The sequence below is a fragment of the Tiliqua scincoides genome, chromosome 7, assembly GCF_035046505.1.
Source record: "Tiliqua scincoides isolate rTilSci1 chromosome 7, rTilSci1.hap2, whole genome shotgun sequence".
NCBI lineage: Eukaryota > Metazoa > Chordata > Lepidosauria > Squamata > Scincidae > Tiliqua > Tiliqua scincoides.
In genome coordinates, this window is record NC_089827.1 from 29,537,241 (window position 1) to 29,553,897 (window position 16,657).

The following is a 16,657-nucleotide window of genomic DNA, read 5'->3' on the forward strand; positions in this document are numbered from 1 at the left end:
GAAGATGGAATAAACATATTGAGCTGTTATCTCTTCGCCTTCCTTTATTCGCATGGACCCACTATATAACACTGTCTGAGGTCTTCTGCCATGAAAACAGGTGCAAAGAACTCACTTAATTTCTCTGCTATCTCCAAGTCTCTTTTTATTCCCCCTTTCCTTCCCTGACCATCCAGAGGGCCAACCGCTTCTCTGGCAGATTTCCTGCTTCTAACGTGTTTGAAGAAGCTTTTATTATTCCCCTTAATGTTGCTGGCCATATGTTCTTTCTTGGCCTCCCATATCACCTTCTTACACTTCTTTTGCCACAGTTTATGTTCTCTTTTATTCTCCTCATTCAGGCAGGACTTCCATTTACAGAAGGAAGATTCCTTTCCCTTTACAGCCTCTCTAACTTTGCTTTCTAGCCATGCAGGCATCCTCTTTGACTTAGTCAAGCCCTTCTTCCTTTGCGGTATCCACTTCCTTCTGCTGGGCCTCTATTATTGTTGTTTTAAACAGCTTCCACACACTCTGGAAAGACTGGACTCTTTTTACCTTTCCTTTCAACTTCTTTCTAAGTAGCCTCCTCATTTGAGGGAAGTCTGCCCTTCTGAACTCAAGAGTTTTTGTGTCAGATTTGCTTGGTACTCTTCCCCCAACATGCATGGTAAAACAGATCGCAGCATGGTCAGTGTTCCCCAATGGCTCAGTAACATTTACATTACATTTACATTACAGGTCCTGAGTACCACACAATATTGAATCTAGAGTCATCTGTCCTCTGGTGGGCTCCAGGACTAGCTGCTCTAGGGCACAGTCATATAGCAAGTCAAGAAATTCAGTCTTTCTTTCGTGACCAGAGCACAAACTGATCCAGTTGATATGAGGATAATTGAAGCCCCCCATGATTACAACCCTATCTCTCAACACCTCCCTGATCTGTTTTCTCATTTCAAGGTCCCCTTCAGGTTTCTAGTCCAGACGACGATAGTATGCCCCCAGTATTACATCATTCCTTGAGCCTGGTAATTGAGCCACAGCGATTCTGTGGTGGTCGGACCCACCTTCAATTTCTACTTTGCTGGATTCGACCCCTTCTTTAACATAGGTGGTCACCCCACTTCCAACATGCCCCTGCCTATTCCTCCTATAGAGTTTATAGTTGGGATTGTGGTATCCCACTGATTCTTGCATTGCACCAGGCTTCTGTTATGTCAGCTATATCAATGTTTTCCCTAGTCACCAAACATTCCAGTTCTCCCATCTTTGCTCAGATACTTCAGGCATTTGCATAAAAAGCACTTGTACATGGAATCCTTGTAAATGGAATCCAAGATGGGCTTATTGGCTCCTTTATCCCTACATCCTCTTATTGTGCTGAACCATCTATCACACCCCATCATGCTTCCATTCCCAATTCCTACTCCTATTTTATCACTACCTTGTTGTTCTCTATAACCTTCTCATCCTCATTCCATAGGGATAAGAAGTCCCAAATCAGACGCCCCCAGATCTTGTCGGCACTGCCCTGGGGGTCAGTTTAAAAGCTGTTCTGCCACCTTTTTACTGTTATGTGGCAGCAGTCTGGTTCCATTATGGTTCAAGTGAAGCTTGTACAGGCCCTGCTTGTCCCAAAATGTTCCCCAGTGACTAATCTAAACCTCTCCTCCTGACACCACCGTCTCTTCCACGCATTGAGACACCTGAGCTCCACCTGCTAGATGGAGAATTCTTCTGAGAATGCTACATTTGGGGTCCTGGCTTTAAGCTTCCTATCTAACAGCCTAAATTTGGCCTCTAGGACCTCCTGGCTGCTTTCCCCACATCATTGGTGCCAACATGCACCACAAAAGCTACCTTCTCTCCAGCAGTCTCTACCAGCTTATTAGTCTCCCCATCTCCGCTCTCTACCAGCACTTTCTACCAGGTTTAAACAATTGATGCCCAACATGCTTTGAAGACTGCTTCCTCCTCTGTTGTAAGTCAACAAGTTGTTATTTCAGGTTTCTGAGGCTTAAGAACAGCCCTGCTTGGTCAGGCCCAAGGTGCCCCTATGTGAGCCATCCAGATGTCTCTAGAAAGCTAACATCCAGGGCCTGTGAGAAACATGTCACTTTAGACCTCCAGAATTAGTGAGCAATATGCTCACCACAGCAGTAATGATGAATGCCAAAGGTAAAAGTTAGATCTGAACATGAATATGAAAGACTAGTTGGGAAGAACATGGAATTCTATCCATGTTCATAACGATGTACAAATGGTTGGGAGACAACCTGTATTATTTTAGGAACACTGAGAAGATGTGAAACTCATTTCACAAGTACTGTAACTGAAACCATGTAAACATGGCTAACTTTGTTCTCTCTCTTTATAATTCAAACATTAATTTCAACTCAGTAAAAACATCATTTTTGTTCACATGCATCTCCACTCTCTTGTTCTCTCACCAGAAGGGAACAGTCGCCTGATGGTTGTAATTTGTTCTGAAATTTGTTCCAAACTACACAGAGAAGTCTTTGCATGGTGGCTTTCCCCCTCTATAGCCTTTTTCAGAACAAATTGAAGCCATCAGGAGACTTCTCTTCCTAAACAATGCCCCAATATTTTGTGAACAATTTCCCTTTCCTTTGTTTGAACTTAGTGCTTTTGTGTGTGTGTTTTAATACTCGCTACTTCACCAGACTGGAATATATATCTCCACTGATCTTGAAAAAGGAGAGATCATGAGTCCCATCACCTTTTGCAGCCAGGCAAAATATCACAATACATTTTTGTTCTGGATTGGAACAAGCCAGAGCACAGTACTGAAATCCATTTGTTTGCCATCATTTGGAAAAAGGCCCTTTGCTTTTCTTCAGCCAGGAATGGTCTGATCAAAAGCATCTTTTGAGGAGAGCAATCTTGCAGCTTCAGTTGAGATGGAGAGACTAATCACGGCTCTGAGCTGCTGGCCCTTGACGATCTCTGCAGGAGGCCCTCAAATGTGCCTGAGATTATGCTCCAGCTTGATCATGTTTTTTTCTTTTTCTGATGAATAACACTGCGGGGAGCAGAAGGCCATTGAAGGTCATAAAACGTTTTTGTAAACGTTGATGTTAAATGCTAAATTCCCTTTGCTTTCTGCTTTGAAGTGGCATGACACTTGGCTTCCCTCCATTCTGCCCAGGGTTTATTTACTAAGCCAACTGTGGTACAGTATGCATGGTGGGACTGCTTCATAGCTGGCCTCATAGCTAGCCATCCGGTCTTCATGTGAATCCACTGGTGTGGTTTGGTGTGTGTGAATTCCTGTGTGGTTTCTAATGGTGGTCTTTCTAGTTTGTATTTATCAACAGGATGTGTGATGCTCAGAAATGTGGATATTTTTTCTTGCCAGATCCTTCCAGACCATTTTGGTCTGGAATTAAAAGAACAGTGTGAGAACCACATAACAGGTCCCAGAATTTCGCATGGCTTTAAAATCCAGCCCAGAATGTGACTGCCATACGCTGCTGTTTATAAGCAGGTGTTTGGCCCTCAAGCTTCTGAGAAACAGGTTATTGCCATGTATGTCATAGTGACGGGGCAAAAGACATGCAGGGGGAGGTGTTAACATTCTTGCTGTGTCCCTCCAGTGCAATGTTTCTCAAACTGTGGGTCGGGACACACTAGGTGGGATGTGAGCCAATTTCAGGTGGGTCCCCATTCATTTCAATATTTTATTTTAATATATTAGACTTGATGTTACCATGGTTTGTGACTGCATTTGGGGAAATGTTACAGACCTGTACTTTTAACAAGCTACTATGTATATTCTTTTAACAATGATAGTAAGTGGGACTTAATCCTAGGTAGGATTGCAGCCTAGGATTGTTAAAAATGTTCCTGCTTGATGATGTCACTTCTGGTCATAGCATCACTTCCAGTGGGTCCTGACAGATTCTCATTCTAAAAAGTGGGTCATGGAGCTTAATGTGTGAGAACCACTGCTCTAGTGTACAGACTGCCTGCAATGTTCCTGTTCTAACCTCTGTAAAACCAAGAAACATGCCTCCTTGCTAATGAAAAAAGGAAGGTAATGGGTGCACATGGGGTGTGTGTGTGCAGAGAACCACAGATAACTGAAACCACAGATACCAGATCCAGATATACGGGGATCCCCCCATGCCTGTAGTTACTAAATGTGGTATCTAGGGGCACAATCCTAACCCACTTTCCAGCACCCACATAAGGGCAATGCAGCTCTGAGTTAAGGGAACAAGCACTCCATTACTTTGGGCATCCGAGAGTGTCACCCAACTGCAGGGTGCAGCATACGTCCCATTGGCACCGCTATGCCAGTGCTGGAAAGTTGGTTAGGATTTGGGCCTAAGAGTCTAGCTAAATGACTACCAGACTTCGGCTCCAACCCTATGTATGTGGCGTGCAGGCACACTGTAGGGGCACCTTTTACAACTGGCGCTGACTACTTTGCAGTGCTCCTATGGTCTGCCTGAGCCTCACTCCCTGCTTCAGCACTTCTCCCGCTGCTCAATGGAGTAGGTAAGTCAGTGGGAGAGGTGGGAGGAAGTGGGGGAACGGAATTGGGGCAAAACAGGGTGGTGAAGGGCAGTGCCGGAGGTGGGTAGATTGAACCAGGGAGGGATGGGATCAGTGGTTCTGGCACCACTGAAATCCAGGGACATGCAGTGGGTGGGGAGGCTCTGCCTCCCCACCAGTGTCCTTCGAAAAGCGCCGCCGCCATGAGAGGCGCCCAAGGCAATGCGCGTGGGTTGTGGGTGCTTGGGCGCCTCCCACGGCAGCGCTTTTCGAAGGACGCTGGTGGGAAGGCTCTGCCTCACCTGCCTCCCCACCCACTGCACGTGCCTGCCATGATCTTGCCCCCCCTTCATGGGCCCTATCTTGCAGCAGGGGTCTACATGGACCTGCACCAGCTACTCAGCTAGCACAGGTCCTAGTATACTCCTGTGTGCTCCCTTCCTCAGAGAAGACCTCTGCAAGGCCCCCACTATAGGATGCAGCCACCTGCAGCAGGGGACCTTCCTGAGTCCCACAAGCACCTCTCAGTGTCCCCCAAGTCTGCACTGAGGTCAGGCTCGAGGCAGGACCTAAAGCCCCCGCAGCAGGCAGGCAGAAACTGCCCGACGAACCTGGCTTCCACTAAGAGGGTGGGCAATTTTGAGCCTCAGTTCATGTCCTCTTATTGGACTACAATACCCAGCATGCCGTATGACAGAACACACGGGTTTTCCTAGCTCCAGTGCTTTCTGGGACTTTGAGTTCTACGCTCCAGCCGAAGTTTATGGGTAGCCATGCGGAAGAGCAAAAAGTTTCCACACATTTTGTGGAAGCCGAGCTTGCCGGGTTAGGCTGTTGCCATGGGCAACCGTGCCTCAACCAATAGGATCGGAATGTGCCTCAGTGGAAGGCGGGGCTCTCAAGGCGACGAGCCAATGGTGGCGAGGTAGTAGGCGGGGCCTCGAGTCTCCTTGGGCGCCTTGAAGGTTCTGCGGCCTAGTCAACCTGAGTGATCCGGGACGGTGCTATGGGAGGCGGCGGGAGCGCTCCCCGCAGAGTCACCTTCGAGGCGGACGAGAATGATAACATAACGGTGGTGAAGGGCGTTCGGGTGAGCGACGCGGCAGGCTCCCACCACTGGCGCCCTGCAGCGGGAGAGGATGCCCTGCTCAGCCATTGGCGCCCTGCCCTTGGGAGCCCTTCTGGAAGCAGCGAGGGCGGAGGCGGCCGGTGCTGTTCCCGCTGCCTGGGGGCGAGAGGGCTCGTACCCCCCCCCCCCGCAGCCTGGAGGCACGGGGTGGCTTCTCCATGGCATTGGGGGCAGGTGGTGTCTGTGAGGGGGTCAGGCTGAGGGAGAGACCTGGTGAGGGTCGTCCAGTGGGCCTCATGGCCAAGGGAGACCTGAACCAGGGGCGTGCGGTGGGTGGGGAGGCAGGTGAGGCAGAGCCTCCCTTCCCAGAGTCCTTCAAAAAGTGCCGCCACCGTGGGGGGCAGCCAAGCACCCACAAGCCACATGCGTTGCGTGTGGGTACTTGGGTGCCTCCCACTGCGGTGGTGCTTTTGAAGTACTCTGGGAGGGGAGGCTCTGCCTCACCTGCCTCCCCACCCACTGCATGCCCCTGAGCCTGGGTCCCCCCAGGCCTAGCTGGCCACCACAATCACCACATCGCACTGTCACTTGGGATTGGGGCTCTTGGCCCATTTCTCAAATGCTGCACTGCTTCCAGAGTGAGTGAATAAAGTTAGTTGCTGCTGCTTCCCCCTGTTGTTTGCTCAGCCTGACAGCGTCTGGCTGTGTCACCCAGACAGTAGAGAGCAAGTGAGGTAGGCAAGTGAGCAAGTGAGGTAGGCAAGTGAGCAGAGGCAATGGAAGCCACTGCCTCCACCCTCTTACCTGTGCTGTCTATGTGTAAACTCAGCAGTTAGGATGTGATTCTGAACCTAACCACTAAGGCAGCAATCCCAACCCACTTTCCGGCCCTGACATAATGGCAGTGTGGCTCCGAGGTAAGGGAACAAACATTCCCTTACTTTGAGGATGCGTCCATGAGTGCCATCCAACTGCAGGATGCAGCATGTGCCAGTGCTGGAAAGTTGATTAGATTTAGGACCATAGAGAGGGAGAGGGCAAGTGGGTGATCAGAGGGAGGTGGAACTGTGAGGGGCTGTTTCCAGTAGCTAAGCTCTGTGTGTCCCCTTTTTCTCCAGATGGTGCATTGGTTAGCATTAGACCCATTAACTGCCTGACCTAATAAGCAAGGAAGCAGAGATTGGGTGATTGCATGGAGCTGCATGTCCTTGTGTTCTTCTGGTGGGAAGGATATGGTGGGAAGCTGCAGCACTTCCCAGAGAAAGCACTCCCAACTGCTGTTGCATCCAAAGCAAAGCTCTTCCTAGTACTGAGTGGAGGGTCTGCCTGGCATTACTGGTCTGAGCAGATGCTCAGATGCTGTACAGATGCCCTTCCTTTGTACACTGTAACTTTCTGGGAATGGGTACTCCATTTCTCTATAGTATGGTAATATTTGGGTGTAAGGGCTGTAGAAGTTCTAGACTAGTCCTCTGTGCTGATTTTCTGTTTTCCAGGAGGATATTTTTTCCATAAATATAATGGAGCATTATTCTACATGCGCACACTTAGCTTTAAGTGAATTGCTGGAAGTGTAATGAGTGCACTGTGCTGAAAGCTTCATGGTGTACAAAGTGAAAAATGCCTTGATCAAGACATGGCTTTGTTCTCATAAGGCTCCTAGTTTTCTTGATGAATCTGGATCTGGAAATGTTGGTAGTGGATTGTAGAATTTGTGTGTGTCGAGATACCTGGGTGATGCAAGGACGACTATCTGTTTAATCCAGAGAAAGCTAGAGATACATGTTGAGGCCCATTGACAATCTCTCAATTGAGTGTTGCTTGAGAGAACCTATCAACAATAAATTTGTTGCTGATTTGTCTATACCTGAGATATGCTAAAAGATGAAGTTCTAGTTTTATATTGGGTCTACCATAGCCTTGCATTTAAGTGGTAGTGCCCCCCCACCCTTCCATGTCTGGTTGCCTTGAGGCTATGTGTCTGTGATGATCAGTAGCAGCAATCTTTCTCTGAATTTACTACTTTCTTTGGAGCAGGAATGGGACCTGGCCTATTACCAGCTCCTATTGCTTGCTAAGGACCAAAGAAGAGGAACAAAAATAATGGAGAGAGAGAGAGTAGTATCTGTCAATGCCATTAAGCTGCGTTGTATTTCTAGGGCTGCCAGGCAGGGATTGACCGCTGCTTGTCACTGGCAGATATGTAGGGCTTACCTGCTAGTCACTCAAAAAGCATTCATAAGATTTTGAGCTAATCACTTTGTGAATTGCATTGGCTTCCAATTTATTTCTTGGCTGTCTTCAAGGTGCTGGTTATGACTTTTAAAGCCTAAACAGTTGGAAACCTGAATATTTCAAGAATCATCTCCTCCCATATGCATCTTCCCATATGCTTGGGTTATCATCTAAGGCATAAACCAGGAGCAGGACCTTTCAGGCTGGCATTGACCTTGTGGAATACCCTCCTTGCAGAGATCTGCTTGCCCCCTACCTTATGCTTGTCCATACCAGGAGATGTGCAAAAACCCAACTTTTGCTTTTGGAGGGCAGGGGGTTGATGTCTAGTGGACAATTTTGTTACGTGTTTTTCTGCATTTTAGTTAGTTTTAAATAGGTTTGTTTATTTGACTGTAAACTGCCTTGGGTTGCGCTCAGTCAGTCAGAAACCTTTATTGGCATAACACACAAACTTAGACATCAAGACATTAATAACATCAAATAGAAGAACATAACATCAAATAGAAGAATCAGTCAGGCTCATTCCTCTGTGTCTTACTACCAATTTCTGAAAAATAGCTACTCCCCCTAATATCTTGACATCCTCCAATGATAGGATGCACTGCATCTTATTTTGATCAGACCAACCACTTATCTTTGTCAATATTGAGTCTAGATATTGTAGACGTAAATCTTTATAGAATCGTAGAGTTGGAAGGGACTTAATGTCATTTAGTCCAACCCCCTGTCTGTAGCAGGAAATTCTCCTAGAGCAGGGGTCTCCAAACATTTTGGCCAGAGGGCTGAATCAAATGTCTGGCATGGTTTTGAGGGACGCAAAAAAATTTAAATATAAAATTTATATAAATAAATTTGAATGGAACTTAAATGTGTGAATAAATGAATGAATGGGCTCATTCATTCAACCTCTCTGGCCCTTAGAACATCCTCCAGTTGCAACCAGAGCATAATTCCAGTCATGTTCAGCAAAGTGGGCCAGAGGCTTTCAGGGGACAAGAGGCTGGCCACGGGCCGGATAGAGGCTTGCCATGGGCCACATCTGGCCCCCGTGCTGGGGTTTGGAGAACCCTGTCCTAGAGCATCTCCAGCAGGTGGTTGTTGAGCCTCTGGTTGAAGATCTCCAGTAAGGGAGAGTCAACCACTTCCCTTGGCAATCTGTTCCACTGCCGAACTGCCTTTACTGTCAGGAATTTTTTCCTGATATTCAATTGGAATCTCTTCTCTTTCAGTCTGTACCTATTGGATCTAGTTCTACTTTCAGAGGCAGTTGAGAACAAACTTGTTCCTTCTTCCATATGACAGCACTTGAGGTATTTGAAGAGAGCTGTTGTATCCCCTCTCAACCTTCTCTTCTTGAGACTGACAGTATAAAATCATATGTGCTAAAGTTTCAATTTGCAGAGGCAGTGTCTCTCAGAATAGGGTGTTGCATTAAATCTGCCATAAAGGACTGCTGACGATATCACCTTGCAAGTGAAAGTGTCCTGTGGGCATGTTAAGAGATGGAAAAAGGGGCTAACTGCCCAAATGGGCAGTTATGGGAATAGACAAATATAATGGGGAACACGTCTTATTAGCAGTGCCCCACTGTTCTTGTTGTTCTATCTATATGAACAAGCCTATGCTTAATAATCTGACGGGCTTCTGCTTGATTTAGAGATCTTATTAGATCTGATTTTATGCCTATTGGTCTAAGTTTCTTGATGAAATACACTAATCCAACTGGGGGCTCCAACTCCATTAGAAGTTGAGGAAGAAGGTAGTCATAATTGCATATATAAAGGGTTCTCAACCAGAATTTGGACGCTCTTAGCCATGCTATGGTTTGTGGCTGGTGTTGGCCAGTTTCTAAGCATAGCTCAGCATGCTTAGCTTTGTCTTGGTGAGAGAGGGACAGGGGAGAAGGTGGGGACCTCTGGCTCTGTGAGGGGGGGCAGGGGGTGAGAGAGTTCAGTGAGAGGGGGGTGTTGTATGAAGTAATGATTTAATAGTGAAGTGAGTGACTGAATGCTGAGTAGAGTGTGTGGTCGAGATTGTGTGGTTTGTGGGTCAATCCTGCTGAATGGTAATGCTTTTGACCTCTCAAGGGAGTTGGGGGGTGGGAGTGCAGCTACCATTAATAGAGTGAGTGGATTTTTTTAAAATTTATTTATTTATTTTAATTTTGGGTTCCAAGTTTTATTGTGTTTTGTTGTTTTTTAATGTTTTATTTTTATACATATTTATATATTTTGTTTTTATATGATTTCTTTAGTTAGCCACCTTGAGTGCCCTTTACTGGGACAGAAAGGTGAGATATAAATTCTATAAATAAATATGGGACATTGTGTGGGAGCCTGAGAATCTTCCTGAGGAATGTAGCTTGGATCTATCCTAACGACCAATCTCACGCATTCATCCATATTGTGACACCATATACTGTAATGCCAGTGCAGTGATTTGGCATTAAAAACCTCCAGGACTACTGGCAGAAAACTGTTGCCTCAGTTATAAAAGAAATGAGTAATCAATTGGGTTGTATATCTGAACATGGTGACAATAATGTCCTGATGAGGTGCCCAAGAATGCTTATAGTGGAAATAAATGTGTAAGTATTTAAATTGTTCAACTTGTTCAATGTAATACACTTTAATTTTCCAACTCCATGGATTCCATTTTTCCCCCAAATACAATAATTGTAGCAGTGCAGAAGCACTGGGCTTTGAAATGTTTTAGCATATGTGGCAACAGCAGGCACACCTGCTTCTGCGCAGAGCAAACTCTGCTGGCCTTGGTTATAAGCTGATAGCATGAGCCCAGTGTTGTAAACAGGATGAGATGGAGAAGCGCTCATATCTTAGGAACGTGTTGCCAGGGTAGCTTATCAGTATTGCACTGTATTGCTTCATGAGAATTAATAAGAGGCAGAAGGCATGGCTCAGACAAGCAGCCTTGCTTTGCTCCCTGCACATAACCTGGAAACCTGACTTCCGTCTCTTCATTCTCCCTTTCGGACTCCTCACTGCTTTCGCTGCATACACTACATCAGGGGTGTCCAAAGTTTTTGGCAGGAGGGCCACATCATCTCTCTGACTCTGTGTCAGGGGCCAGGGAAAAAAAGAATTAATTTACACTTAAAATTTGAATAAATTTACATGAGTTTACATAAATGAATACATTACAGATGAACTTATATGAATGAATGTAGGTCTTGCATTAGCTCAAGGCCTATAAAAGGCCTTGCACAAAGCAAGGCTGGTCTTTGCTGCCACTACTGCATCACAGACATGAAACAGCAAGCAGTGGAGGGAGCTCTCACCCCACAGCTCATGCGAGAGGTCAAACAGTTGCCCTCACACTGAGAGCAGAGGCCAGTGTGGACTCCAACAAAGCTCTGGAGGGCCAGAGGCTCATTGGAGACTGGGGGCTCGCTGAGGGCCGCATTGAGAGGCCTCGAGGGCCGCAAGTGGCCCCAGGGCCGGGGTTTGGGCACCCCTGCACTACATCAAGCAACCTGACTCTGAGTCTTGTTTGCTTCCCAAGTCGTTGCTACAATAATTTTAGATTTATTGTTGTTTAAATATGATGAACATCTCTTAATGAGTTGTTTCAGGCCAGTTTGAGTCCAGGAAAGAATCACAGCATCATCAGCATACGGCAGTAGGGCAGGCGCCCAATTTTGGGCACCAAGTAAGAAAAGCAGGATAAAAGCGTTTTGAAATTAAAATAAATACTGTAAATAAGTACAAGACTTGTTCTCTGGCAAAGTTCTTTAGATGCTTAGAGCTAAGATAAATGAGAGAGCATGTCCAGTAAATGCAAGAAGCATGTTCAGTTAGAGCAGGAATAAAAGGCGGTACAGGAATTGTATACTTTGATCAGCTGATGATAAATTTGTGATTATTTTTTTCTGTTTCAGCTGTCAGAAAATGTTATAGAGCGTATGAAGGAGCCTTCTTTACCTGGTGGAAAGTCTCAGCAGAAATCTGGATCTGAGGGTCATGGCTTGGCTGGAGGCACAGCAGGTACATCCATATTTAACTGTGACTTAGATGCAATTCAGAAATTATTTAGGTAACTAGAGCTGATCAGATGACTCATTAACTTTCTGTGAACATTTGGCACAAATGCTAGGATTCTTTGTGACAATTCATTTTTAATTTCTAGATAAATCTTTTTGTGCATTCTTTCAGTTGTATTGTGGTATATGAGAACCCATTATCCTTTGTTCAGACTATAGTCTGCACTCAGAATGGAACTGGCCTGGCTGGCTCTAGACCTCCATTAGGAATTCTTTACCCCACCTACCAAGACAGGAGGACTTGCTAATGCTTTGAACTGACCTATCCAGAAGGTATGTGGGGAAACACCAACCTGTCTGGTATCAGTATCTTTTTGATTACTCTGCCAGAATGACAGTTATGGCTCCCTACTGGGTCCTGGTCTCACCTGCCTGTTGGCTGAGTCCACCCAACTGGCCACAATTTAAGAGAAATCTTGGAGATTAGACTGTGTTGTTGTTGTTGTTATTAACAGTATTTATATACCGCTTTTCAACTAAAAGTTTACAAAGAAAAATCAAATAACTAAATGGCTCCCTGTCCCAAAAGGGCTCACAATCTAAAAAAATGCAAATAAATACCAGAGGACAGCCACTAGAACAGACAGTGCTGGGGTGAGGTGGGCCAGTTACTCTCCCCCTGCTAAAAAAAGGAGCACCCACTTGAAAAAGTGCCTCTTACCCAATTAGCAGGGGTTAGGTTTCCCACCTTTGGACTAGTCAATTAGAAGGGTAATAATCCAATTCTCCAACTTTCTGTACAAAGGGGAATGCTAATAGGAAGTGGACAGCAGAAGAAGCAGATAGCAAGAACACTAGACTCCAGTTCCTGTTAGCATTCTCAGCTGTTGCCTCCTTGTTGTGGTCCAACAAGAGGCCAGGGGGCTGTGCGTGGCCCATGAAGCTGGCGGCCCCCAAAATCCTCCCTTTTCCAAAGCTTTTCAGTCAAGTGCCCTCCCCAGACTACTGAAAGTTGGATTACCCTGCTCTAGCAACTGAGTGTTTAGGTTCTCACTGTTTGCTCCCTTTTCCAAAGAAAAAGGAAGAAAAAGCTTCCTTTTGTAAAGTGTTTGCAAACGAGGAGAGGCGAGTCATGTGTGAGGTGGGGGGGATTTGAGAACCATGGATAAGTGAACTATGATGTGAAGCTATGAATATGGAACCATGGATACAAGGGGGAGCTTCTGTTTGCTTTTAAGCATTAGACTGAGAGAGGCTGACTGTACCAAGGGTTTCCAATGAGCTTAATATGTGAGTGGGATTTGAACCCAGAACTCCTCAGTGTAAGGTTTACTGTTAGAATACCTTGATTTGTGCAGGTGCATCCACCATAACATCCTTTAGTGCAGGGGTGCCCAAACCCCGGCCTTGGGGCCACTTGCAGCCCTCAAGGCCTCTCAATGTGGCCCTCAGGGAGCCCCCAAACTCTAATGAGTCTCTGGCCCTCTGGAGATTTGTTGGAGCCCGCTCTGGCCCGATGCAATTGATCTCAGCGTGAGGGTGACTGTTCGACCTCTTGCATGAGCTGTGGGATGAGGGCTACCTCCACTGCTTGCTGTTTCACGTCTGTGATGCAGTAGTGGCAGCAAAGGAAAGGCCAGCCTTGCTTTGTGCAAGGCCTTTTATAGACCTTGAGCTATCACAAGACTTCACTCATTCATATAAGTTCATCTTTAATATATTCATTTATGTAAACTTATGTAAATTTATTCAAATTTGATTTGTAAATTAATTCCCCCCCCCCGGCCCCTGATACAATGTCAGAGAGCTGATGTGGCCCTCCTGCCAAAATCTTTGGACACCCCTGCTTTAGTGGATGGGTTTTGGTTGCTGTTTGCATTGGCTAAGGTCCACAGTGGGGATGTATTTACCATCTGTAGTGTGCTGGCTGACGTTTGAGACTTGGAGCTATTTACATATTTCTTTCCTGTATTGTAATTGCCCAGTGTTTGTAGTATACCACGTTTTGGATTTCATAGGTGGTTTATGGGTTGCTGGTCTCACTTATGGGTAGGAGGCTGGACTAGTTAGAACCACAAGAAACTGATGGCTATGATCTGTTTCTCATTGGTGAGAAACCAATGGGCTCAACCAACCAATGGGCTCCCTCAGGACTACCAGTGATTCCACTATCATGTCAGAACCTGTTGTGATTTTGAGGCTCTTCCTGCCTCCCGAAGGGCAGGTGCTATGATCTTCTGAGATGAATTATGGAAAAAAGTTAAAAGCCAAACACATTTTGTATGTTGTTGCAAAATGTCCATGATGTAGTTAAGAAAAAAAAGTTAGAGTTCATAGCGGCTTTTGTTTCAGTTGCGTAAATATCCCCTGGCTGTGGGCAACTTCAGCTGTGAGAGCCCCTCCAGCAACAGCCTCACTTGGGGATTCAGAAACTACGCCTGTGCCTCAGGCTTGGGGAGAGGGAGTTGTTTCACCCATTGCCCTCCACTACCTGGCTGTTGCATTCCCTCCTTGGGCCTGGAGTTGGACCCAGCAGGTCACTAGCTTCACTCCCTTGATTGCCCTTGGGCTGTGTATCTGGCCAACCAACCTCATAATCAGTGTTCCCTTTTCCTAAATAGCCTTCCCCTGGGAGTTGACCCGTCCCACTCCAGCCCAACCTGCCCTCTGATCTTCCATAAAGGTCCTTGACTACTGTGGGTGGCCCCTGGCTTCTGTGGGTGGCCCTGCATCTGGACAAGTTGATGACGACGACTACTACTACATGTGCCAATCATGCCGTATTTTAGGTTGCATGTCAATCTTCTAATTCAGTGTGTGTTTTTGAGATGAAAATTTCAGGTAATAATTTGTAGATCACTACTCCATGCTCAAAATGAGTATAACAGATAAATGAATATGTTGAAAATCTTTTTGCTGCTGTCACATGGCAATATTATTATTATTATTTATTAATTTATATCCCGCCTTTTTGCCCCATGGGTACACAAGGTGGCTTACAACAATTAAAAATACAAAAATAGCAATTAAAAACAATTAAAACAATTGCACGTAATTAAAAAAAAACTAAAACGAGCCCCGTGGATTCTAATATAAAAGAGAAAAAAGAGAAAGAAAGCCAGCCAGCCTGTCAGCAGTTAAAAGCTTTTTGAAATAAAAAGGTCTTCAGTCCACACTGAAATATTAACAAAGAGGGAGCAGTTCTCAATTCTAAGGGGAGGGTATTCCAGAGTTCGGGGGCCACCACCGAGAAGGCCCTCTTCCTGGCCGCCAATATGGAGCCAAGTTGTTTTGATATGAAATTCATGATAGTCTCTATGTTTCTTGAATGGGCAGATAAGGCAAAATGGCATGGATATTGTCAAGAATGACAAGTTTAGTTTTATTTGTTGCCAATAATATTTGCATATAATGGACCTGAACCTCCTAAATTGTGTGAAGTTGTTCTTATTGTGATTGAGCGTACTTGTCAAGCAAGACTGCACCCAAATGTCTTCATGGGGCTGTATTGATGTGAAGGAAGCTCAAATGTAAACACAGGGACAGTGTGCTAACTGCCTGGAAGAGCTCACAGCTTCTCAGAAATTCAGTTTTATTAGAGTGTAAAGCCAGGTAGTAAAACTATAGCAAAGTCACAGTAATGAAGACTTTCTCCTACTAATATTAGACAGGAGGGTGGTGGTGGTGGTGGCTGTTACTGCTCAAAATTAGTGCGTTTCTATCTGTTTTTGTTCTGTCCAACTGTCAATTGCCCTTCTGATTGGGGAGGGCAGTGGGGGCAAGGGGAAAATTGGTAGCTTGGGGAAAATTCCTTACCCTTAGAATTCCTTAGGAGAGTTATATCCCTTCTAATCTGGAAATTCAGAGTCTAACAAACTGGTTTTATGAAGTTGTCCGGAGTATCATGTCAAGATGGGTAAACTTTTGAATTCCTCTGAAATTCAGACTGAGCAAAAGAACCCAGCAGCTTAAGCTCTCTTGCATATTTTTAATTTCAGCTTCAGTTTTTAGTGTGGTTTATACATTACATTCTCTCTTTATTCATTTTTCCTATTTTCTTATCATGTGCATTTCCCATCCCACAGGTTACAGCTTACAACAATGAAAAGTTTAAAAAAATAAGTTTAAGCAAAACAAAATCACAGAACAAGAGAGAAAAAGGAAAGGACAACAGAGCAACCTCAAAAGTCAAATGAAACTTGGGCTCATAAGCCAGAGAGAAGAAATGAGTTTTCAGCTGACATTGCAATACTAGGCACAGAAGGGGCCATCATTATCTCCAGAGGCAGAGAGTTCCAGAAGCAGATGCCACAGCAAATGAGAGGCCCTCTCTTGTGTCATCCCCAGCTGAACGTCTGCTGGTGGCAGAATGCACAAGAGGGTCTCTCATCTCATACAGTGTGGAGATAGTCTTTCAGATATCCTGACTCTAAGCAGTTTAGGACTTTAAGCTGCACAAGCAGCACCTTAAATTGCACCTGGAAATGAACCAGCAGTCCTTATAGTATTTATTTAATAATTTGCACACTTTTCTTTTGCCAACGCAAATACTCAAGGCGGATTACAAAATGCTCACACAAAACAATTAAAAATAGTAAAACTCTCAAGCCAGTGTTGGACTTCATGGCAGCCAGTGTTATAGGCATCCTCTGGCCTGGGCACTGCTTCCTCTTAGTATTAGAGGAAGCTGTATAATAATGGAGTAATATGGTCAAGCTGCCAGGCACTGGTCAGAACTTGTGCAGCAGCATTACGCACTAGGTGCATAGTGATGTTTATGGGCAGCTCTGTATAAAGCATGTCAAAGTAATCACGTCAGTGTAACTAGTGCGTGGATGACCATAGCCATG

At 45.4% G+C, this 16,657-nt stretch overlaps 1 protein-coding gene across 1 annotated transcript in view; it reads left to right on the forward strand.

Annotated features, from left to right (window-relative positions):
- Positions 1-5,433: 5,433 nt before the first annotated feature.
- The window catches only part of CHCHD3 (coiled-coil-helix-coiled-coil-helix domain containing 3), a 299,145-nt gene continuing 287,921 nt past the window's right edge, over positions 5,434-16,657 (forward strand). The window contains exons 1-2 of the mRNA XM_066634407.1: positions 5,434-5,590; positions 11,706-11,811. Of these exons, the coding sequence (XP_066490504.1) occupies positions 5,507-5,590; positions 11,706-11,811 (190 nt within the window). The 5' untranslated portion in view covers positions 5,434-5,506. The remainder of the gene's footprint in view (positions 5,591-11,705; positions 11,812-16,657) is intronic.